This window comes from Rosa rugosa, chromosome 2 (genome assembly GCF_958449725.1).
Source record: "Rosa rugosa chromosome 2, drRosRugo1.1, whole genome shotgun sequence".
NCBI lineage: Eukaryota > Viridiplantae > Streptophyta > Magnoliopsida > Rosales > Rosaceae > Rosa > Rosa rugosa.
Genome location: NC_084821.1, coordinates 4,257,784 through 4,278,687, shown reverse-complemented (window position 1 = coordinate 4,278,687; position 20,904 = coordinate 4,257,784). Strand labels below are relative to the sequence as shown.

General features: G+C 37.9%; 1 protein-coding gene and 1 long non-coding RNA gene across 5 annotated transcripts; both read left to right on the top strand.

Annotated features, from left to right (window-relative positions):
• The first annotated feature begins 2,152 nt into the window (after window positions 1-2,152).
• Window positions 2,153-13,365, top strand: LOC133728340 (uncharacterized). 4 transcript variants are annotated; one of them, XM_062155758.1, is made up of 17 exons: window positions 2,153-2,365; window positions 2,592-2,690; window positions 2,908-3,015; window positions 4,072-4,123; window positions 5,102-5,181; window positions 8,895-9,284; window positions 9,544-9,756; window positions 9,859-9,951; window positions 10,046-10,159; window positions 10,284-10,772; window positions 10,878-11,135; window positions 11,943-12,196; window positions 12,286-12,450; window positions 12,534-12,635; window positions 12,724-12,790; window positions 12,878-12,976; window positions 13,077-13,365. In XM_062155758.1, exons 6-17 carry the CDS (start codon window positions 8,901-8,903, stop codon window positions 13,164-13,166), a joined length of 2,328 nt encoding a protein of 775 aa, XP_062011742.1. In that variant the 5' UTR covers window positions 2,153-2,365; window positions 2,592-2,690; window positions 2,908-3,015; window positions 4,072-4,123; window positions 5,102-5,181; window positions 8,895-8,900; the 3' UTR covers window positions 13,167-13,365. The 4 variants fall into 4 exon arrangements, with proteins under 4 accessions (XP_062011742.1, XP_062011740.1, XP_062011741.1 ...); XM_062155759.1 differs by lacking the exons at window positions 2,153-2,365; window positions 2,592-2,690; window positions 2,908-3,015; window positions 4,072-4,123; window positions 5,102-5,181 and adding an exon at window positions 8,488-8,619; XM_062155756.1 differs by lacking the exons at window positions 9,544-9,756; window positions 9,859-9,951; window positions 10,046-10,159; ... (6 more) ...; window positions 12,878-12,976; window positions 13,077-13,365 and adding exons at window positions 5,314-7,768; window positions 7,858-8,619 and having other exon boundaries at window positions 8,895-9,029.
• A 3,962-nt stretch (window positions 13,366-17,327) lies between these two features.
• LOC133732338 (uncharacterized) lies at window positions 17,328-19,601 on the top strand. The gene is made up of 3 exons (XR_009857050.1): window positions 17,328-17,927; window positions 18,712-18,776; window positions 18,940-19,601. It is a non-coding gene; the product is annotated as an uncharacterized LOC133732338 (long non-coding RNA).
• The last annotated feature ends 1,303 nt before the right edge of the window (window positions 19,602-20,904 follow it).

Genomic DNA, 20,904 nt, shown 5'->3' with positions numbered 1-20,904 from the left:
TAGCAGATCTGCAACTCATATGGTTTTTAAGCCACTTTTGGCCTTGTAAACCGCAAATGTAATTGTTTTGATTTGCACTTTGTACTACTTTTGGCTGCAAAGCTACTTTATGAATGAAAGTTCTGAAGATTGTTATAAAATGAGGCCTCTAGTATAGGCCATTACATATATCCTTAATACATATTGTCAAAGAAAAAAGAAAGTTACAACAAAAACAAAAAATTGAAATTGTTATAAAACTAAGGCCTCAGGTAAGGCCTGAATGCATAGAGTGTTTCCCCCCTAGTGTTCGTAGGTGAAGCAAATACATGAAACGAAGGCCACAAGAAAGGCATGAGGATAAATGGATAACGCGAACCAATGAATACTAAGGTTGCCCCCCTGTCTGAGAAGAAGGTTGATCCGGTGGATCCTCGAACTCCCAAACACTAGGGTAATATTTCTTCAGGAATCGTCCGTTGATGGGATTGCAATGGATGTCGCCATCCAAATCTTTGAGACGAAAAGCTGACGCGCTTTGAGTAGCACGCAATTTAACCCTGTAAAATGTCATCGTTAATATAGAATAAGTAGGGATCGTTCTAGCCGGGGATTGAGGGTACACATGTAATTGTGAAACAAATAAAGAAAAGTATTATTTACAAAAATAAAATAAAGAATATAAATATAAACAAGTGAACAAAAATAAGGGGGGTTTTAAGATTTAGAATCAGAATTAAAATTAAATGAAATAAAGAAAATATAAAAACATATATACAAGGGTGGAACGCAAGGAACAAAGATCAAAACCACATCCATATGCAAGAAATCCAATTAAAATTCCTATAGTTGATTTTCAATGTCATGAGAAAGAAGTTGACCATGTGAAACGTTAGAAAGCAAACGATTTCCCATATTTTACTTTCCTTGAATAATTAATCTAAGTGAAAGCACCTAAATTAAATCTATTGAACATGCCATCATAGTCTAGAAAGCTAGCTAATCAAGAACACATTCAATGCATGAAGAACAAAGAAAGGATGTCAACCAAAGTGCACAACCTAGTTATGAATAAGTTCACCTATTTGCAATCCTTCTTAATTGATTTCGACTTTTGTCCAAAGCCTCCACTACTTAAATCTAGCTCCAATTACATGCATATATCCTAAGTTGATCACCAAAGAACATAAACATGCAAAAGTTTTCTGTAATCCAAAATCAATCAAGCAATCTCACATAAGCAACATAAAAATCAACATATAGAAATCATAACTTTATCTCAAAACATATAAACGGGCTTTAAACTTTGCCCTTAACATTATTTGTTAACTAGAATTCATAGTTCTACAAATCCAAACAAAGAAAACCAAAAGAAATTACAAGAAAAAAGACAGAATTACACCATGAAGGGAGTGGATGATGAAGAGCTTGAGACGTTGATCTTGAATCTTGAAAGCAAGACTTCACTATCACGGCACAAGGTGGATGATGACAGCTAGGAGGCTTCATGGCTTCTTGTTCTCTTCTTCTCTTTGCTTGAAAATGCAGAAACTTAAAACTAGAGAATGGAGAGAAAAATGGAAAAGAAATGGAGAGACAAAGAAGATGGAATGGATGAAGGAATGTGTGGTTAAGAGTGAGAGGAGAAGGTGTTTATATAGGGAAGAGAAAAAAGAGTGAAATTGGAAAAGATGGAGTAAATTAGGGTAAGTAATGATGGAGAAAACATGATGATGGAAAGATGGAGTAATTTAGAGTGAGAAATGATGGAGAAAACATGATGATGGAAAGATGGACACTACTAGAATAATGTCATTAGACATCGCCACTATTAAATCGGTCAGGATTGCACCTGATGTTAAAAATCGTGCTAACATCAGTTTGTGAAAAAACCGATTTCTAGGCTTATTATAGACATCAGTCACCAACGGAAACGATGAGAAAAGTTTCGTTGGAAAAATTTTAAAAAACGCGGAGGGACTAAGTTTTAAAAATTTGAGAACGCGGGGACCAATTATTTCATTCCCCCACCAACACTTAGTAATTTTTTCCGCTTTCTCTAAAATTTCGAACCCTAGCTAATAACGATCGACTCTCACAGTTTTACTTCAGCAGCTCGAACCTTGTCGGCAAACCTCCTTCTCCAAGCTGACCTGCATCGAGCTGACCTGCATCGAGTCCCGACCTCCTTCTCCAACCTAAGCCGACTGGAGCCGCCTCCAACCTGACCCCGAGTCCCCGACCTCGCTCTCTGACCCCGAGTTCCCCTGCCTCGCTCTCTGACCCCGAGTCCTCGATCTCGTTCTCCAGACCTCGAGCTTGAGATCCGATCTGACCTCGAGCTTATTAGCCGACCTGAGCTTGTCATTCTCCAACGTCTAGTCTCGTAGGTCCTCTCTCTCTCTTCTCTTGGTGACCACCAATACTGATTTTCTGTCCATGCATGTTGGGTATTTGAGTTGGGTTTGTCTAAAGTTCAGTCTTTGTTGTTTAATTCTTGTGTATTTGAGTTGGGTTTGTCTTTGAATGGCTTAAATGTGTGGTATTTTGAGCTGCTGCATGTTGATTGTGTTTGATTTTAGTTCTAGCACATGTTGGCTGTCAATCTGCAGAGGAAGATCGTAGATTGAAGGTTTTCAAGAAGGAGTGGTTCGAAGGCAAGGACTGTCTTGACATTGGCTGCTATTCTGGGGTCATCACTATACAAATCGGTAGTTATTCTTGCTTATAATGATCGTCATTGTGTGTTATGAGTTTATTAGCTATGATTTATTGTAATTTTCCTCTTCTTCTAGTCAAATGGAAAGAAGAGCATCAATCTGGGTATTTGATTGTCCATTTTGTTTTTTTTTTCCTTCTGAATTCTCATGCATTGGTTTGTTGCTTTTGTTATAGTGGTTTGATGCTGTTCTTTGGTTTTCATTGTAGTGGTTTGATGCTGTTCTGCATCTACCTGGGAGGAGTACTGCTGTCGTCTTTGAGTTTTGGATAATAGGATTTTGAATAGAGACAAGCAGAGAGGATATTTATTTTGGGGTAAGTTGAGGATTTTGGTGTTGTTTATTTTGATGTTCAACATGGGATTTGTTGTTGTCATCTATGATTGTGATTGCTGACCTTGAAGTAGTCTGTTCTGCTAAGTCCTGTAGTCTCTATTGCTTTCATTCTGGTGTTCTGCATTTCTATTTTTCCTTTTCAGCCACAATTTATTATCTACTTTTTATTGGTTGGGCATGAACAAAATATAGTCAAATACCAAAGTTTCATAAGTTTCTTTACTTGCTGTGCAAAACCTTCTCTTTTCGTACATCCAAAAGGTTTCGGGAAACAATCTGACATGTCATCTATGCTAGATTCACAGTTCTATATTACAAGTAACAGATTGAGGGAACCAAAATAAACTTGGAACCTGGAATTCAGCTGTTGTGCTTTATGAGTTCCTTGCAGCTTTGTATTTTAATTCTTGGTGCCTTTTTCTCTTCCATTGAAACTTAATGACCCTCATGAACTTACATTTTTCAAATATTTATGGGGTCGCATAACTCAATTTGGTAGTTGGCATGTCCATTTCAGTAGAAGAATAGCAATCCCAGTAAAGTAAAGATTATTATTTCAGTATGGAACTATGGATAAGTGAATTTTGAAGTTAATTGTTCAACTATTTGTTTGTTTTACTTTACTATGAAAAATGTGAATAGTGTCCTGCTTCTGCTTCCTTTTCTCTCTAATCAATACAAGGTAACACATGCATTCTCTTCGTTCTTATTTGACTGTCTGGGAATATATATGTAAGTTATTTCATTTTAGAATAGTAATGCTTACTGTTAGATTACATGTACATACATTTATTAATATCAAATTAGATTACAGGTATATATATGTTTCCTTCATCCATTATGGTATGAATTCAACATTTTTTCCTGGAGATTAACCTCATTTATTAATTCTAGTGTAGAGCTCTATGCCGTTTTAAGTACCCATCTTATGTTTGTTAAATGTACCTGTTCTAAATCTTGGAAGAAGACTTATGCTTCTGATACAAATTCAGTTTGATAATATTTTAATTTTAATTTTTTATTTTTATCTCTGCAGTAAAGGTTTCAGTTATGATCCTCCATTAGCCCTTAAACAGGGCTTACTAAAGGTAACATGAAATTATGTTTGATTGCTATTTTTGCTTTCTTTTTGAGGAAAGGATTGAGATCAATTTTTGTTGTCACCACTTCTCACTTAGTTCTTAATTTTAGTATTGTCGTGTATATTTCGCTTTGTGTTGGGGGAGCTGGAAAGTTGGGTTAGTTAAAATATCTGTGGTTTCTGAAAACCTCTTTTTTGGTTTATAGCAATCGCAGGCTTTACCTCATGAAAACCAAAAAATATACACATGAGCATTGTTTTCCTTTGTTGGTTTCAATGAGACTGGATTATAGTGTTCAGTATAGACTTCATGAGAATGTAATTTTTTGGTTAAATTCAACCAAACTGAAATAAGTAGTAAATATCGAGCTTTCATGATAATTTAAATTTCATAGGAGAGAGCACGTTACCCAAATAAAGTCCGATTTTCCTGCAAGGGGTCAAACTGATATATACCACCCTCTTTGGCCTGGATTTATGTATACTCAGATTTATACCTTTAAAAAATTTCATTTAAATTTTCAGTTCTATGCAACATAAGTTTAGTTGAGAAAGAAGCATGCACCATTATAATTTTTTCTTTCCAGAATGTATTGGTTAACCACCATTATGTATAAGTTTAGTTGAGAAAGAAGCATGCACCATTATAATTTTTTCTTTCCAGAATGTATTGGTTAACCACCATTATGTATAAGTTTAGTTGAGAAAGAAGCATGCACCATAGGTTTAAGGGAGTTGAACCCACTTCTCAAAAAAAAAAAAAAAAAAAGGTAGTTGAACCCAGAATGACCTCTTTTCTGTTAAGGAGTTAACCACCTCTTTGTAATAAGCATGTCTAATACATGTTAGTATGTGGTTTTGCATGGTCAAATTATTTCACACATAAAGCAGCCGAAAAGGCCAATCACATTTTGGAATTTCCAGAATTATGAGGGCTGGCGGGGTACCCTATATCATAAACTAAAGTTTTATTATGACTTTTCAGGTCAGCTGAATAGCAAGGAGAGGTAGTTGGCAGCAGCAGTTTTGGGAAGGGCTAATCCTTGTTGACGCTTCCATAGTCAGGTTAGATTTTCATTATTTTCGCACTGCTCTTCGGTATTGTTTATATGAATTATTGATGTCCAGTTTGTTGTTTGATGTCATGACTTGATTGATCGAGTGTTTTATTTTTAATTTTTTTTTTAAATGTTTCAGTCATGGATAAATCTTGGATTAATGAAGATAGGAACACTTTAAAGTATGAAATGGGTGTTGAAACTTTCTTGATTTTTGCTGAAGAAAATGCCATTGACCCTAAAAGAATTCCATGCCCTTGCTCAAGATGTGTAAACTTTAAAACGAAGTCGATTAAAGTCATTAGGGGACACCTGTTTGATTATGGCTTTAGTTTGAGCTACAGAAATTGGATTTGGCATGGAGAACCTACTTTGTCCTCCTGTGCCAGTGTACCTATTGGCGCCCCTCCAGACCCTCAATTTTGTTCCGAAACTGTTAATATGTGTGAAGCTGCCTTCAATGAAGGTGATTATGATAATGAGTCGTATGAGTTCAGTAGGTTTGTCGAGGAAGCAGAAAGACCATTATTTGACAATAGTGAACACACTAAGTTAGAAGCATTAGTGCAACTTCACAATTTGAAAGCTAGGTTTGGTATGAGTGATACTTGTTTTTCTGAGTTACTCGCCACTGTTGGGTCTTTGCTTCCGAAAGATAATGTATTGCCTCAAACTCTGTATGAGGCAAAGAAGACTCTCTCCGATTTGGGCCTGCAATATGAGAAAATACATGCATGTCCTAATGACTGCATATTGTTTAGGAAAGAGTTTTCTGATGCAACTATTTGTCCTAAGTGTGGTCTCTCTCGTTGGAAGCTGAAGAAGGATAAATCTGTAAAAGTGGGGCAACCAGCCAAAGTCTTGTGGTACTTTCCTATAATTCCCAGATTTAAGCGCTTGTATAAATCTGCTTCAGTGGCTGAAATGCTTACCTGGCATGAAGACAAGCGAACTCAAGATGGATACATGCGCCATCCAGCCGATTCTCCTGCTTGGAAGTTGGTTGATTATAAGTGGCCCGAATTCGCTTCTGAATCAAGAAATCTTAGGTTAGCATTATCAGCTGATGGTATTAATCCACATAGCTCTATGAGTAGTAGATATAGTTGCTGGCCCGTAATATTGGTGACGTATAATCTTCCTCCATGGTTATGCATGAAGAGGAAGTTTATGATGTTATCTTTATTAATTTCTGGTCCAAAACAGCCAGGCAATGACATAGATATCTACTTAGATCCATTGATTGATGATTTGCGATCTTTGTGGGATGGAGTTACTGATGTCTATGATGCACATAGGAAAGAATACTTCACTCTTAGAGCTGTTTTATTGTGGACCATAAATGATTTTCCCGCATATGGAAACTTATCGGGGTGCACCACAAAAGGGTACAAAGCATGTCCAATATGCGGCGACAAAACTTCTGCCGTGCATTTGGCCCATAGTAGAAAAATGTCTTATGGCAGCCACCGTAAGCATTTGCCACGCCATCATCCATATAGGAGACAAAAGAAGGCATTTAATAATGAGCAAGAATTCGAAGTTGCACCAGCACCACTATCCGGAGAGGAAGTGTTGAAGAGACTTGAGCATCTAAACTATGAGTTCGGGAAGGGAAAAAAGAAGAAGAACTCGGCTGCAAATGGAGCTGGTCCTTCTTGTTGGAAGAAAAAGTCAATTTTCTTTAACTTGGAGTATTGGAAGTCGCTTCATGTTCGCCATGCTCTTGATGTGATGCATATTGAGAAAAATGTTTGCGAAAGTTTGATTGGTACTTTGTTAAACATGCCTTTTAAAACAAAAGATAGTGTTGCTGCCCGCTTAGATATGGTTCAAATGGGTGTAAGAGTTGATTTGGGTCCGAAAATTGGGGAGAAAAGAACATATTTACCTGCTGCCCCATATACTTTGTCGAGGGCGGAGAAGATAAAAATATGCACTTCTCTATTGTTTATGAAGGTCCCTGATGGTCATTCATCAAATATCAAAAATCTGGTTTCCATGGATGATTTGAAATTGTATGGATTGAAGTCTCATGATTGCCACATGTTGATGCAACAATTGCTTCCCGTGGCCATCCGTTCGGTGCTTCCCAAACATGTCAGAATTTCTATAATGAGGCTGTGCTTCTTCTTTAATGCTTTGTGCACCAAGGTGGTCGATGTGTCCAAGTTGGATAAGCTTCAATCTGATTTGGTGTTGACTTTGTGTGAGCTGGAGAAGATATTCCCTCCGTCCTTTTTCGATATAATGGTACATCTCACTGTGCACCTAGTTAGAGAAGTTCGATTATGTGGCCCTGTTTATTATAGATGGATGTACCCATTTGAACGATTTATGAAAGTACTAAAGGGCTATGTTCGCAATCGTTTTCATCCTGAGGGTTGCATAGCTGAGAGCTATCTTGGAGAAGAATCTGTTGAGTTTTGCTCGGAGTTTTTACAACAATGTAGTTCAGTTGGTGTTCCTAAGGGTCCATCTAAGCTCTCTGGCCCACTTTCGGGTGCGAAGCTTAAGTCAGTAGATGAAGAAGTCAGAGACCAGGCACATCTTCATGTGTTGTTCAATAATGCGGAGGTGGATCCATATAGAAAGTAAGTACTTTCAGCCAAGTATGATTTCTCTCGCATCTTCTTCGAATATTTTTATAAGCACATTTCTGATTTTATAACTCTTGTTGTAGCGCACATAAGGAGATTGTGGAGCAGCTTTGGGGAGGGAAGAAGAAGAGCAAAAAGTGGCTACAAAGTGAGCACAATCGTACCTTTGCCGATTGGTTTCAATCCAAGGTGTCCGCTGAACTTAAGGAAAAACCTAACAATGTTACTCAAACAGTGAGGTGGCTGGCTGGAAAACCGAGTTTTACAGTTTTTACTTATGAAGCCTATCGATATAATGGAGTTAAATACTTCACAAAGCACCGGGACAATGCTAGAGCTGTCCAAAATAGTGGGGTGTCCTTGGTGGCTAAGACAATGCAGCTATCGAGTGCCAAGGATAAAAATCCGGTGGAGAGTGATATGACTTTTTATGGGTTTATTGAAGAGATTTGGGAGCTCGATTATCATGATTTCAAAGCCCCTTTGTTTTTGTGTCGATGGGCAGAAAATGAAAAAGGAATTAAACAAGATGAGTTTGGTTTCACATTGGTCAACCTTAATCGACAAGGCCACAAAAAAGATAAATTTGCTTCTGCTGGTCAAGTGAAGCAAGTTTTCTATGTTGAAGATCCCCTTGATGCCGACTGGTCAGTTGTGTTAACTACCCCAAATAGAGATTATCATGATTCTTTCTATGATGATGATCTAGGGGACACCACCATGGAACATCAACCATTCTGTGCCGAAATTCCATATTGTGATGAAGATGAAAATGAGGATGATTCTGCTTACATAAGAGAGAATGTTGAGGGGTATTGGGTTGACCAGTTCACCGCTCCAAGAGAGTAAGATGTGAAAATTTGTATGGTATTTGCTGCTGAACACTTTGTTATTTCTTTTTATATGAATTTGGACAAATATGTGATATATATGGTTTTTGATGGTATTTGTTGCTGAACACTTTGTTATTTCTTTTTTATATGAATTTGGACAAATATGTGATATATATATATGGTATTTGATGGTATTTGTTGCTGAACACTTTGTTCTATCATACTATACTTTCCTCCTTTGTTTCCCTTATATAACATTTTATTTATCAATTTTCGGTATATTTCAGGTAGCAATGGGTTCCAAGAAGGGAATTCGGAGGTCACCAAGAGGCAAAAAATTAAAGAGAAAAGCTGATTTGGAGACTTCTCAACCTGAGACTGATGAAGTGGTTGAAGAAAAAGAAGAATCTGTATCAGCCGACACTATCACGAGCACCGAATCAGTCAAAACCAGAGGGAAGCGTAATGTGGTAGCACTGTACAAGGTCTTGGTCAAGAAAGCTTTGGGAAAAAAGTTTAAAGTATCATACACCGAAACGGGCAATCCAAATGGAAGAATAAGACACACTCTACAGTCTTACATAGGAATGTTGGCGCGGACCAAGGTGCCCATCAATATTGTAAGCTGGCCCGATGTGGATGGTGACTTGAAGGATAGACTTTGGCTCGATGTTCAGGTAAATTGACTTGGTATTCATTGTCATTGAACTGCTGCTGTTCAGAAACTGTAGAGTGAGTTTAGTTCAGTTATGTTGATGTGCTATCTTGATGCTGATGAGCTTCTTTCATTGAGATGCTACGTATGAGTTGTTTGTTCATTTATATTGATGTCCTATTGTATTTGAAATGCTGCTGATGGATATTTTAGTCTATTTATTGTACTTCATTTGATACACTAAGCTGAAGTCATCTCATGCTTTTATGATATTTGCATAGGAAACATTCAATGTAGCCCCTGAAAGCAAGAAATTGGTATTGACATCTGCTGGCACTAAATGGAGAGCATTCAAGACCATGTTAACACGAAAATATGTGCTCCCATACTTGGGAAAGAAGAAGAAGTTGAGAAAGCCACCGACTCAATATAAATTTGTTGGGAGGGAGCCATGGAAGGATTTTGTAAAAGAGAGGACTACCGAAAAATGGCTGGTATGATAGAATATATGTATAAGCATCTTATGCATTTATGCTTTCTATGTGACAGAGACAATTAGTGGGGTAATATTTTTGTTAATATTTTTTTTACTGCAGCAACTTCATAATGAACAAAGTGAACGAGTTAAGAAGAGAAAATATCATCACCGATTATCAAGAAAAGGATATATTGGACTAGAGGAGGAGCTGGTTGTAATCTTGTGCCATTTTTTAAAGTTTTTTTCTATACATTTTATATAGTGTATAGTGTATTTACTCCAAAATAGTTTTAATCTTTTCACAGAGAAAGACTTTGCCCGAAGGAGAGGTCATTGATCGTGCAATTGTGTGGAAGAAAGCCCGTCAACGAAAAGATGGGGACATAGATGAGGAGGCTAGAGCTGTGGCCACAAAGATAGTAAGTATTTTCCTCCATGGTTTTTTTAACATAGCTGCTGATTATTAGAATGAATTCTAGTAAGTTGTTCAAATTTTTAGTTTATTACCTCGTGTAGCTTATATTTTTTGTGATATCTTATTAGGATGATTTGTTGGAAAAGAAAAGTAAGGGTGAGCTTGAGATCTCAGGGAGTAGTGATGTTCTTTCTCAAGCATTAGAAACTCCTGAACACTCGGGTAGGGTGAGAGGCGTTGGAGGCTTCGTCAATCCCTCAACCTACTTTAAGATGCCGAAGCAGAAAAGGATTAGAATTACAAAGGCAGAATTACTAGCACGTGATAGAGAGCGTGATCGTGAGTTGGAAGAGACAAAGAAAATGCTCGCTGCACAGCAAGCAAGGACAGAAGAGCGTTTACATAAAAAGATTGCTCAATTAGAAGCACTAATAACAGGGAAGACACCTTCCACTCCACCTTTGAATGCGCATGTTCTAAGAGAGAATACAATTTCTCCTATATCGGATAAAGGGAGTTTCCAAGATAAAACAAGAAATACCACCAATATTCTTGATGAACCGAAGGTGAAAGAAGAGGTTGACGACTGCGAGGTTGTTCCTCCCCCTACTGAAATGGTAAAAATATATTTTCTGATGCAATTCCAGTATTTTACATTTTATTGAATTTCTGTAATATATTTTTATTGGGTATTTTTGGCATATGGTACGTTATTCATGTAGGGTGGCACATGTGAGTTAGCAGTGGACACCATTACCAACATAGTTGCTTTTGGTACTGTATTCGAGGAAGAGGATGTCAGTAGGGTGATACATGGAGTTCCAATGAAGGAGGGGTGTGTTAGGGTGTCTGTGGATGGTGCCATTCAAGAGGAAGCACGACTTCCTTTCCCAGTGGGTGATGAGATGGAATTGGTTGGCCAAGCTGTTGGAAGTCATGTGGCTTGGCCTGAAGAGCTTGTTATTCGAAGAGTGAATAAGGTAAAGACCTAAATCGGATCAGTTTGATTTTGCCACTGTAGGATGTGCATGAGTGTTGAGTTTGATTTAGTAGGATCAGTGTGATTACATCACTGTAGGATGTGCAAATTGAAGTCAGTTTTGATTAAAGAATGATGTGATTTGCATATTGTGGTTTGAAGTGAGTGTTGAGTTATTGAATGTGTTTATTTAGTAGGAGTTTGTGATTCCAACAGTGAATAAAGTAAAGACCTAAATCTGATTTGCATATATATTGTTGTTTGAAGTGAAGAAAGTTTGATTTAGTAGGATCAGTGTGATTACATCACTGTAGGATGTGCAAAATGAAGTCAGTTTTGATTAAAGAATGATGTGATTTGCATATTGTGGTTTGAAGTGTGTTGAGTTATTGAATGTGTTTATTTAGTAGGAGTTTGTGATTCGAACAATGAATAAAGTAAAGACCTAAATCTGATTTGCATATATATTGTTGTTTGAAGTGAGTGTTGAGTTTGATTTAGTAGGATCAACTTGATTTTGCCACTGTAGGATGTGCAAATTGAAGTCAGTTTTGATTAAAGAATGATGTGATTTGCATATTGTGGTTTGAAGTGAGTGTTGAGTTATTGAATGTGTTTATTTAGTAGGAGTTTGTTATTCGAACAGTGAATAAAGTAAAGACCTAAATCTGATTTGCATATATATTGTTGTTTGAAGTGAGTGTTGAGTTTGATTTAGTAGGATCAGTTTGATTTTGCCACTGTAGGATGTGCAAATTGAAGAAAGTTTTGATTAAAGAATGATGTGATTTAATTTCTATGATGACAGAAAAAGAAAAGAAAGATGGATTTTGTCAAACAACTATTCGACAAAGCTGAGCTAAATCCATTTGTGCCCAAGCGTTGTAAGTTGTTGTACAAGCATGCCAAGACTATTATGAGCCAAACCAATGAGTCGATAAGCACAGTGTTGGATGATAGTGTCTTTGGGGTACATAAACAGCTCTTCATATTGACTGAGAATGTCATTGATCTCTTAGAAATGAATAAGATTGGCCAAGGAGTGATAGCAGCATATATGGCGTAAACACCTTACTCGACACCAAAAGCTTGATTTTTTTTTTCTCCTTTCCCAAGTTTCAGTAATTTCATGCTTATATCTTTTGACACAGGAACCTACATGAGACTCTCCTTGAGAGAGATGAGTTGGATACTTTTGGCTTCATTGATCCGGCAGCCACATATATGTGTGAGAGATCGGAATTTGTCCCTTACTTAGTCAATCGGTTGAAAGAGGGCAAAGCTGATCGTATATTCTTTATGGCCTACAATCCGGGGTAAGTATTCGTTTTATACTTTTAGTCATGGATAGCATGGTGCTTAGTTAACCGATTATCATGTGGGTTATGTATTAATGTAGGGAACATTGGATCTTGACAATCATTTGGGAAGATGAGATTTATATCGTCGACCCTTTGCCAAAACCAGTGCATTACAAACCATGGGAAAATGCAGTGATAAAGTAAGCTTGATTATGGTTTTTTAATTCACTGTCTTTGTGCACCAAGTAATATTTTTGCTGAATATTTCCTTGGTGGTGGTGCATGCAGTGCAGTTAAAACTTACAATGCTGAAAAGGGGAGGGTTAACAAAGTGCCTAAGTTAAAATTACTTACGGTAAGCATAGTATTTGTGGTTGATGAGTTACAATATATGTTCTGAGGATGATAATGCTCTTTCTAATTCAATAACATGAATAAATAGGGCGCACCTAAGCAGCCGGGTGGAGTTGAGTGTGGCTATTATGTTATGCGGTACATGAAGGATATTATTAATGATGACACGCTTTCGTTTTCAACTAAGGTATAAGCATTGTAATTTGACAAAAAACTTTGTTTTAAATATTGGTGTATTTTAAATATTGGTGTATCATTATCACATACATTGTTATATGTGTTTGTAGTGGGCGATAAAGGATCGGAAAGGGTATACCCAACAACAACTTGACGAGGTCCGCATTGAAGTAGCCGACTACTTACAGACTCTGCTGTAGGTTATGACCAGTTTATTGATTTTGAGTTAGGCTAGCTTTTAATTAACTTTTTTGTAGCAATTATGAACAAACATGAATACTAATTGCTAGACTAGCCTTGTAGTATATAGGTGCATGAATTGGGGTTTTATTTTGCCCATTTTGTAAATTGTTAAGGATGATGAATGTTGGATATAATACCCCAATTTGCAAACTGTTAATGCCCTTTTGCAATTTATAATCACAGTTCTATTTTGTGGACATCATCCTCTTTATAGAATCTGATGTCTAGATATAAAGTTGAAATCAGTTTTAGCCATAAAAACTGATGTCCAGTAATACAGATACATCAGTTCCAAAATGAAAATCGATGTTACTAAAATATCCAGACATCGATTGTTTTTTCAAAAACGATATATTACCAAGTGCCAGACATCAGTTCCAAAATGAAAATCGATGTTACTAAAATATCCAGACATCGATTTTTTTTTCAAAAACGATATATTACCGAGTGCCAGACATCAGTTCCAAAATGAAAATCGATGTTACTAAAATATCCAGACATCGATTTTTTTTTCAAAAACGATATATTACCGAGTACCAGACATCAGTTCCAAAATGAAAATCGATGTTACTAAAATATCCAGACATCGATTTTTTTTCAAAAACGATATATTACCTAGTGCGAGACATCAGTTCCAAAATTAAAATCGATGTGCAGTAGATTATTAACATCGTTTTTTCGTTACACACTGATGTTAATAGAAGTAAATATATCGGTTCCTACAATACTAGACATTGTATATTGAATCTAAAATCGTGTTATATGTGGCAAATTACACTTCAAAATCATGAAGAACAAGAAATGTTTATAGGAACCGATGTCTGTAACAGTATTAGTCATCGGTTCTTAAATTAATAACGATGTTAAAACGCAAACTTGTGTTGTATAATCTATATTTCTTTAAGCTTTAAATACAATAAAATGTGGGTTTAACAATAGTAAAACATGCAAGTTTGTTATCATTTAAACCTATTTACATCGGTTTATAATAAGGAACCGATGTCTACACGATTACTAGACATCGGCTAAAAACCGATGTCTGTATTTTCCGGATCTTTCTCATCACCCACAAAGACATCGGTCAGGATTTTGTTTCTCATCGGTTTTTGGCCGATGTCTGGGGCCATAATTCTAGTAGTGGGAGTAAATTAGTGTGAGTAATGATGGAGAAAACATGATGATTACACCCTAAAACATGGAATGTTTTTGGGTGATGATGATGGTGGATTTCCTACTCATTTACTTCAATTTTATCTCCACCGAAAGTTTAGATTCTGCCCGTGACCTCTTCATAACAAATATTCCCCCATGAATGTAGATTACCCTGGTAAAATTTCATATCTTTTAGAAAGGTATTTTGGCCGGAAATGCTTCTAGAATGCGTTCAGGTCCGACTTTCAGTTTTCGTGTTTTAGTCAGAACTTTGGACTGATCTTTTGAAGGCCTTCCACTTCTATCTGGATCTTTCACTCTTCATATGAAATGTTCCTTTGGGTGTCTAGAATGGATCTGGAACGTTTTAGCTCATTTGAAGTTCATTTGGTCAGGCGGCCGCTCCTTCTTCCTTGCTTGGCTTGGTTTCTCCTAGCCGGAGTAGGAAAATGTGTAAAATTGACCTTTTAGTACATTTCCATTTTTCTCCACCATTTATAGGTAAGTGTGGACCTAATGCTCATTTCACCATCATTTACTCCAATGTACCTAAAAAAATAGAAATTGAGTTAAAAATCGATTCGTTAAGGAATTAACTAAGCAAAATGTGAGGAATTAACTATTAAAATACCACATTAAAATGTTTCTATCAAATTACCCCACACTTAGCTTTTGCTAGTCCCTTAGCAAAACAAAAAATCCAAAACAGAACAAAGACTTGACAAAAAGCAAGTAAATGACTCTACTGCTCCTAATTGTTGTCTCAGAGATATCAAACTCATGGCTTTCAGGTTAAACACTTAATCAAAATCACATAGATAATTCCAAGGTTAATAAACATGTGACACTCATATGATTAAGTAAGATATGGAGAACTTAAGTTATACAGTGAATGATAGCATGTTTCGACAAGTCCAATCCAAACTCACAAGACATACTCTCGATTTTTCTCTCAGAAATGGCTATGCTTAAAAGCTTCACACTCAAGTATATGCAAGAGAACAAATTGTAAGGCAACAAACAGCTTGCATATTTCATCAATAAAAGCATTTTGTGAAGAATTTTTATAGACCTCAAGAAATGACTAAGTGCACAAATGGACCTAAACCTTAAGCTCGACTTTGTAACTGACTCCACTAACCAAAGGCTGCCCATCTCAAGGATCAAGTAAGGACTTGAAACGGGTTGTAAAGGGGCTAAGCTAGGGTTTTCAAAATGAAGATTAAGGATACAAAAATTCTAAGGACCTAGCAGAGCATATATGGACCACCTTATGTCACCATTTTTTTTTTTTGGGCCAATTATCATTGTTTTGGGCCCAACTTTCACTCTAACCAACATGTGAGTGGACAAAGGCCTAATTTTCAACTTTGAGCCTTCTACAAATTTGAAAGTCCAAAACCACACTTCAACAACTTCCCAAGAGTTTTCTTTTCAATTTTTCTTCTCTTTCCTTTTTTTCATTTTCTATCATTTTTCTCCATGATTTTTTTTTTCTTGGGATTTCCCCACCCCACACTTGTCTTTCATCGTCACCCCTACACATTATGTCATGCTCTACTAAGTCCTTAGCACAAGGGTAGAGATATCCTATACTAAGCTCATGGTAGGGTAGTGAGGGTGATGAAACAAAGGTTTTCAACGTAGGCTCAAAGGGGTTCATTCTAAGGAGTCCCACGACGGGCACTATTGGGGACACATGCTTGTTTGGCTATGGTGGTTACCCTAATGCCTTCTATCCTATCCCAGATCAGGGCATATTATGGCATACAAGTTTTGACAGTCACAAAAGTCGAGTTCTAGTATTCTCTAGTCCATTAAGATCTATGGCACATGATCATTGGATTTTCAAAGAAAGATGAGGTTTTGCAAATACAGCCATGAAATTCTGAATTTATCAATAACCACTCGAAAAGAAAGTATTTTAGCTCAATAGCTCACTTCGGGTCTGTTGAGTTAAAATTGCACAGAGTGTAAAATGTCACCCAACGTAATTTCACTCGTATTCATTAACAGAATAGAGTTTTAATTATTTCGGGTTCGACCCATTCAAGACAGAATGTGTCTCTTAATTACAATCCCTTGTTACAAGGGAACACCCTTTGATTCCATTTATAGAGAAACCAGCGTGTGTTTGTTTGTTTTTGCAGCTGCACCCGAATTTTGGAATGGGTTGCCTACGTACCCGGGAAGGGATCAAGCCACTCGTAGTTCAAGAGTTCCAATGAGTGAATGACTCAGTAGAAGGCTTGGATTTTTGGAATAGGAATAGTGTTTGGGATGCGGTTGCATCTAGATTATTTGATTCCAGATTGCCTACATACCCTTGCGGGATCAAACCACATGTAGTTCCAGCATTTGGGATTTAAATGGGTAGATGACCCATTTATTTTTGGATTTGTGTTTGAGATATTTGTGAGGGTTTAGAGCCCTTGAATTTGCTTTTGGGTAATTTGGGAATGATTTGATTTTTTCTGGTGTTTGGGTGAATTTGACTGGTGGAGTCAGAGATTCGGATTGGCTGAATTTGACTGGTGGAGTCAGGGATTCGATTTGAATTTGTGGTTGCATCTAGTGGGTCGCTAGATTGCCTACATACCCTGTAAAGGGATCAAACCATTGTAGTTCTGAACTTGCGGATTTTTCTTGGTTTTGTACCAAAGGGATATTTTCTAGGCTCCGGAGAATTTTTTACGAAACCAAAGCTCGGGTATTTGGAAATGGAAACCCGTAGCGTCATGCCTTGCCGAATTCTTCAAATGGGCCCAAATTTGGACATGGGCTTCGTTTGTATCCTTGCGAACCATGTTCCTTGATCCATGAAGATTTTTTTAGCCCCAAATTTAATACTAGCATCTTCAATGTACCGAGCGGACTCCGAGTCTCAATTTTTCTTGTGTAGAATTCGGAGACATGCATCAAACTTTTATTTTAGGCATCGAATTTTGATATGGACACCCAACAAAGACTTCTTAGAGGCCCAAAGCCTCACACGTGCTCGGCTGCTATCTTTTCACTTATTCTTTTTGTTTTCCTTTTCTCACAGCTGCTTTACTTCAATTTCCACTGTCAAAAACCCGATGAACACGAGCTTGTTTGGTCATTCTTGCCAAGTCGAATTAGGGATGGATTTGGAGACAGCAATCAATTTGGCAATGGAATTGAAGATGGGCCGCAACTATATTCTTGTCCAGAAAGGATTTCAGAGCCTGCAATTTAGATTTCTGCACACAAATTGGGTGAGGATTTCGTTCTTTATTTTACTCCTTGGTTTGATCTGTGTACAACAAAACTGAAATTTCTTCTTGATTCTCTTCATCGGTGACTCTGGGCTTTGAATGTTGTTTTCTGGTGTTGCAATTTTATCGCGGTGAGTTCGAACAAGGCAAGGGTGTACTTTGGGTTGTGACAGCAATACTCCTGCCTTTGACTCTTCCGATGCGTATATGAGCCTATTTTGAAGAGGGCATTCTTTGATTCCACCGATAAGTTCCTGCAATTAACTCCTTTTTCCTTTACCGCAGGAACTACAGGGGAAACCTCACCGGGTGGGTGCTGTTATTGAGGTAAGCTTTCTGCACTCTAACCAAACTTGTTCTTTTGTCTTGTTCACCTTAATTGAACTTACAAATTTGATTGGAAAGCATACCACCGCCAAGCATTCATTGAATTTTCAAACTTGACTAGGAAACCACCGCCAAGCTCTTTTTCTTTGAATATGTTGCTTAAGCTTTTGTCTTATGCATGAATTGGTGGTCTGCAACGCCACCATTTATTTTTTTTCCTTCTTCTCTTGCTTTTGCTTTGCACTTTGTCAGCTTCTGCAATTGTGTTGGAAACTTTGTTAATTAAGCCCTTTTGTCTTATGCATAGCTTAATTAATCAATCTCGTGGCCTGCACATCACCATAGCACTCATTCTTTGTTTTATATATTGCTTTGTGCTTTTATGGATTTCTGGGATTGCCTTGTTGACATTGACCAAAACTTGGGTTAAAACTCCTTTGCACATGGATGCCATTGCCAGAGACTTTTCTTCTTTAATTTTCATGTCAGCACTGCTTCAATTTCTTGCATCAACACTTGCTGCAATCTCTTGGAATAAGTTGAAATTGGCTCTAACATATGCCTTGCATTTCAACACATCTCTGTTTCGTGCACTTAATTAGTGTTGCAAGCTGTTATTTTGCCATTCCACCGCCAGGCTTTCAACTTTTTCTATGTTGTGCACCTTGACCTGTGGCTCCCAGAAGTACACAGCTGTCGACCTTTGGTTTTAAACTTTGGACAGGAACAACTTCTCTCTGAGCATAACTAGTATTTGGTTCTGACAAAATAGCTTAATGTGCAGGTTCAAAACGGACCAGGTGATAGTGGTCACAGCAGTGTTGGAAGTCTCAAAGCTTTATTTTAAGGGTGAGCATCTTCTTCCAAGTGCCAGTTCTGGTTTCATTTTGCCGGCAGACATGATTTTAGAGTCTGCTGCAGAACTGTATTTGTTTTGACAGCCTTTCTCCGTCTCCTTCCTTTGAATCAGAAGGTCGGGACTGACTTATTTTTGGCTTTGGTGTTTTGACAGAGTTCCCTTTTTTATCATCATTTTTAATTTGAATCACGACCCTATATGGAAGCAAGGTCTGGATGGTGATCCGCAAAGGGCCCTCTGTCAGTTCCGGTTTATTAAACTGCCGAAACTTGAGGATGATATCGGCACCCTAAGGCTCGCCGTTTCAAAGTTCTGAAAACAGTATTGGCACCGTAAGGCACCGCCACCGGAGCTTTGAAAGTATTTTCGGCACCCTAAGGCACGCCGAGTTGAAGCTCAACGACAATATCGGCACCCTAAGGCACGCCGTGTCGGAGCATGATATTGATACCCTACGGTATCACTTCGTTGGAGGTCTGCATCATTTGAGGACATCAAAGGAAAAGGTGCAGATCGGTGAAAGGCTCACCTCCTCTTTCTTGCTTTCTTCCTCTCCTTCTCACGCTGCTCTGTTCCTCCTGTTCGTCCTCCTCTTTTTACGTTAGCACGGCTTTCTTATATAATGTACTGCTAACGAGATTGAGTCCACATGAATCTCTTGTGTCTGTTGTGAATTGAAACACTGATAAGAGAACCTCTTTGTATGAATTGTAGTTGAACTCCAACAACCTTGTGCGTGTCACAATTATCTTCTCAGGGGAAGAATGTGACGTGGGCTTTTAGCTGTAATTCATAATTCTCTTTTCTTTTTCTTATTTTCTCTTTTTTTTTTTAATAGAGGCTTTTAAACTTATTTAAATAAAGCACTCATATTTCTTCCAATAAACAAAATTCATTGTAATTGGGTCTGTATTTTTTCCATTTCAACAGGGTCAAATGAATTAGACTTAATCCTAGCATGCTTAATGAACCAAGTTACAATCCTATCTCAAATTTTCATACAAGTATCACAATGTCGATTAACCACAGAATTCAATTAAGTTCTATTTCGATTGTGAAAACCTTCAGCCATGAATTCAGAGACATGTTCATCCTAGACGTTAGGAGCATCCTAAGACTCAAACAAACAAAAACACTCTAAAACCTTTTTTTTTTTTGAAAATAAAATAAAGGTGTAAACCCTGAAAATAAAATAAATGTATAAATCCACCCCACACTTAGAATCTACATTGTCCTCAATGTAGGCGAAAAGAATATGGTATTTAGACCCTAAAAATAGGGGGTTATAAAAATAAGAGCAGGGTAAAATAAACAAACAAACAAAGACACAAGTACAATTCAACCAAAGCAAGTGAAGGGATAGAAATGTCAAACTCTCGTTGATGGCTCCTTCACAACTTCGGTTGAAATGGGTTGCCTCCTTCATCATGGGCGGTTGTAGACGTCTTTGGGCTTCTCTTGTGGACTTGGGACCATCTTCTTCATTATGGGCCACTTGGGCCGTCTTGTGGGCTTGGCACCATCATCTTCTAACAGGATCCGGTGGACACACGTGGTTGGGCTTCTCATGTGGGCTTGGCGCCATCTTCTTCATTATGGGCCACATGTGGGCCTTCTTGTGGGCTTGGCACCATCATCTTCTAACAGGATCCGGTGGACACACGTGGTTGGGCTTCTCATGTGGGCTTGGCACCATCTTCTTCATTATGGGCCACATGTGGGCCTTCTTGTGGGCTTGGTACCATCATCTTCTAACAGGATCCGGTGGACACACGTGGTTGGGCTTCTCATGTGGGCTTGGCACCATCTTCTTCATTATGGGCCTCTTGGGCTTGGCACCATCTAGGGTTTCTCTGTTCAGCAATTCGGCCCCTGGGCCTCGCCAAAGCTGTTTCAACAATCCGGCCCATGAAATCCACCAAAACTGTTTCAGCAATCCGGCCCATCGGGCCTCCATCCACAGCTACAGTAGAGGGCATTGATTCGAGACATGACTTTTCTTTTCCGAGATTTACGGCAGCTTTTGGCTATTGCTTGTCTGTCACAGCTCCTCGAGATTCAATTTGTTCCCCCACGCGCTCCACACACGCCAATAATCTTTGCTTTTCCGAGATTTAG

Coding starts and splice junctions, on each gene's coding strand:
- LOC133728340 (XM_062155756.1), top strand. CDS start 5,316: ATGGATAAATCTTGGATTAATGAAGATAGGAACACTTTAAAGTATGAA. Junction 7,769..7,857: donor GAGGTGGATCCATATAGAAA/GTAAGTACTTTC, acceptor CTCTTGTTGTAG/CGCACATAAGGAGATTGTGG.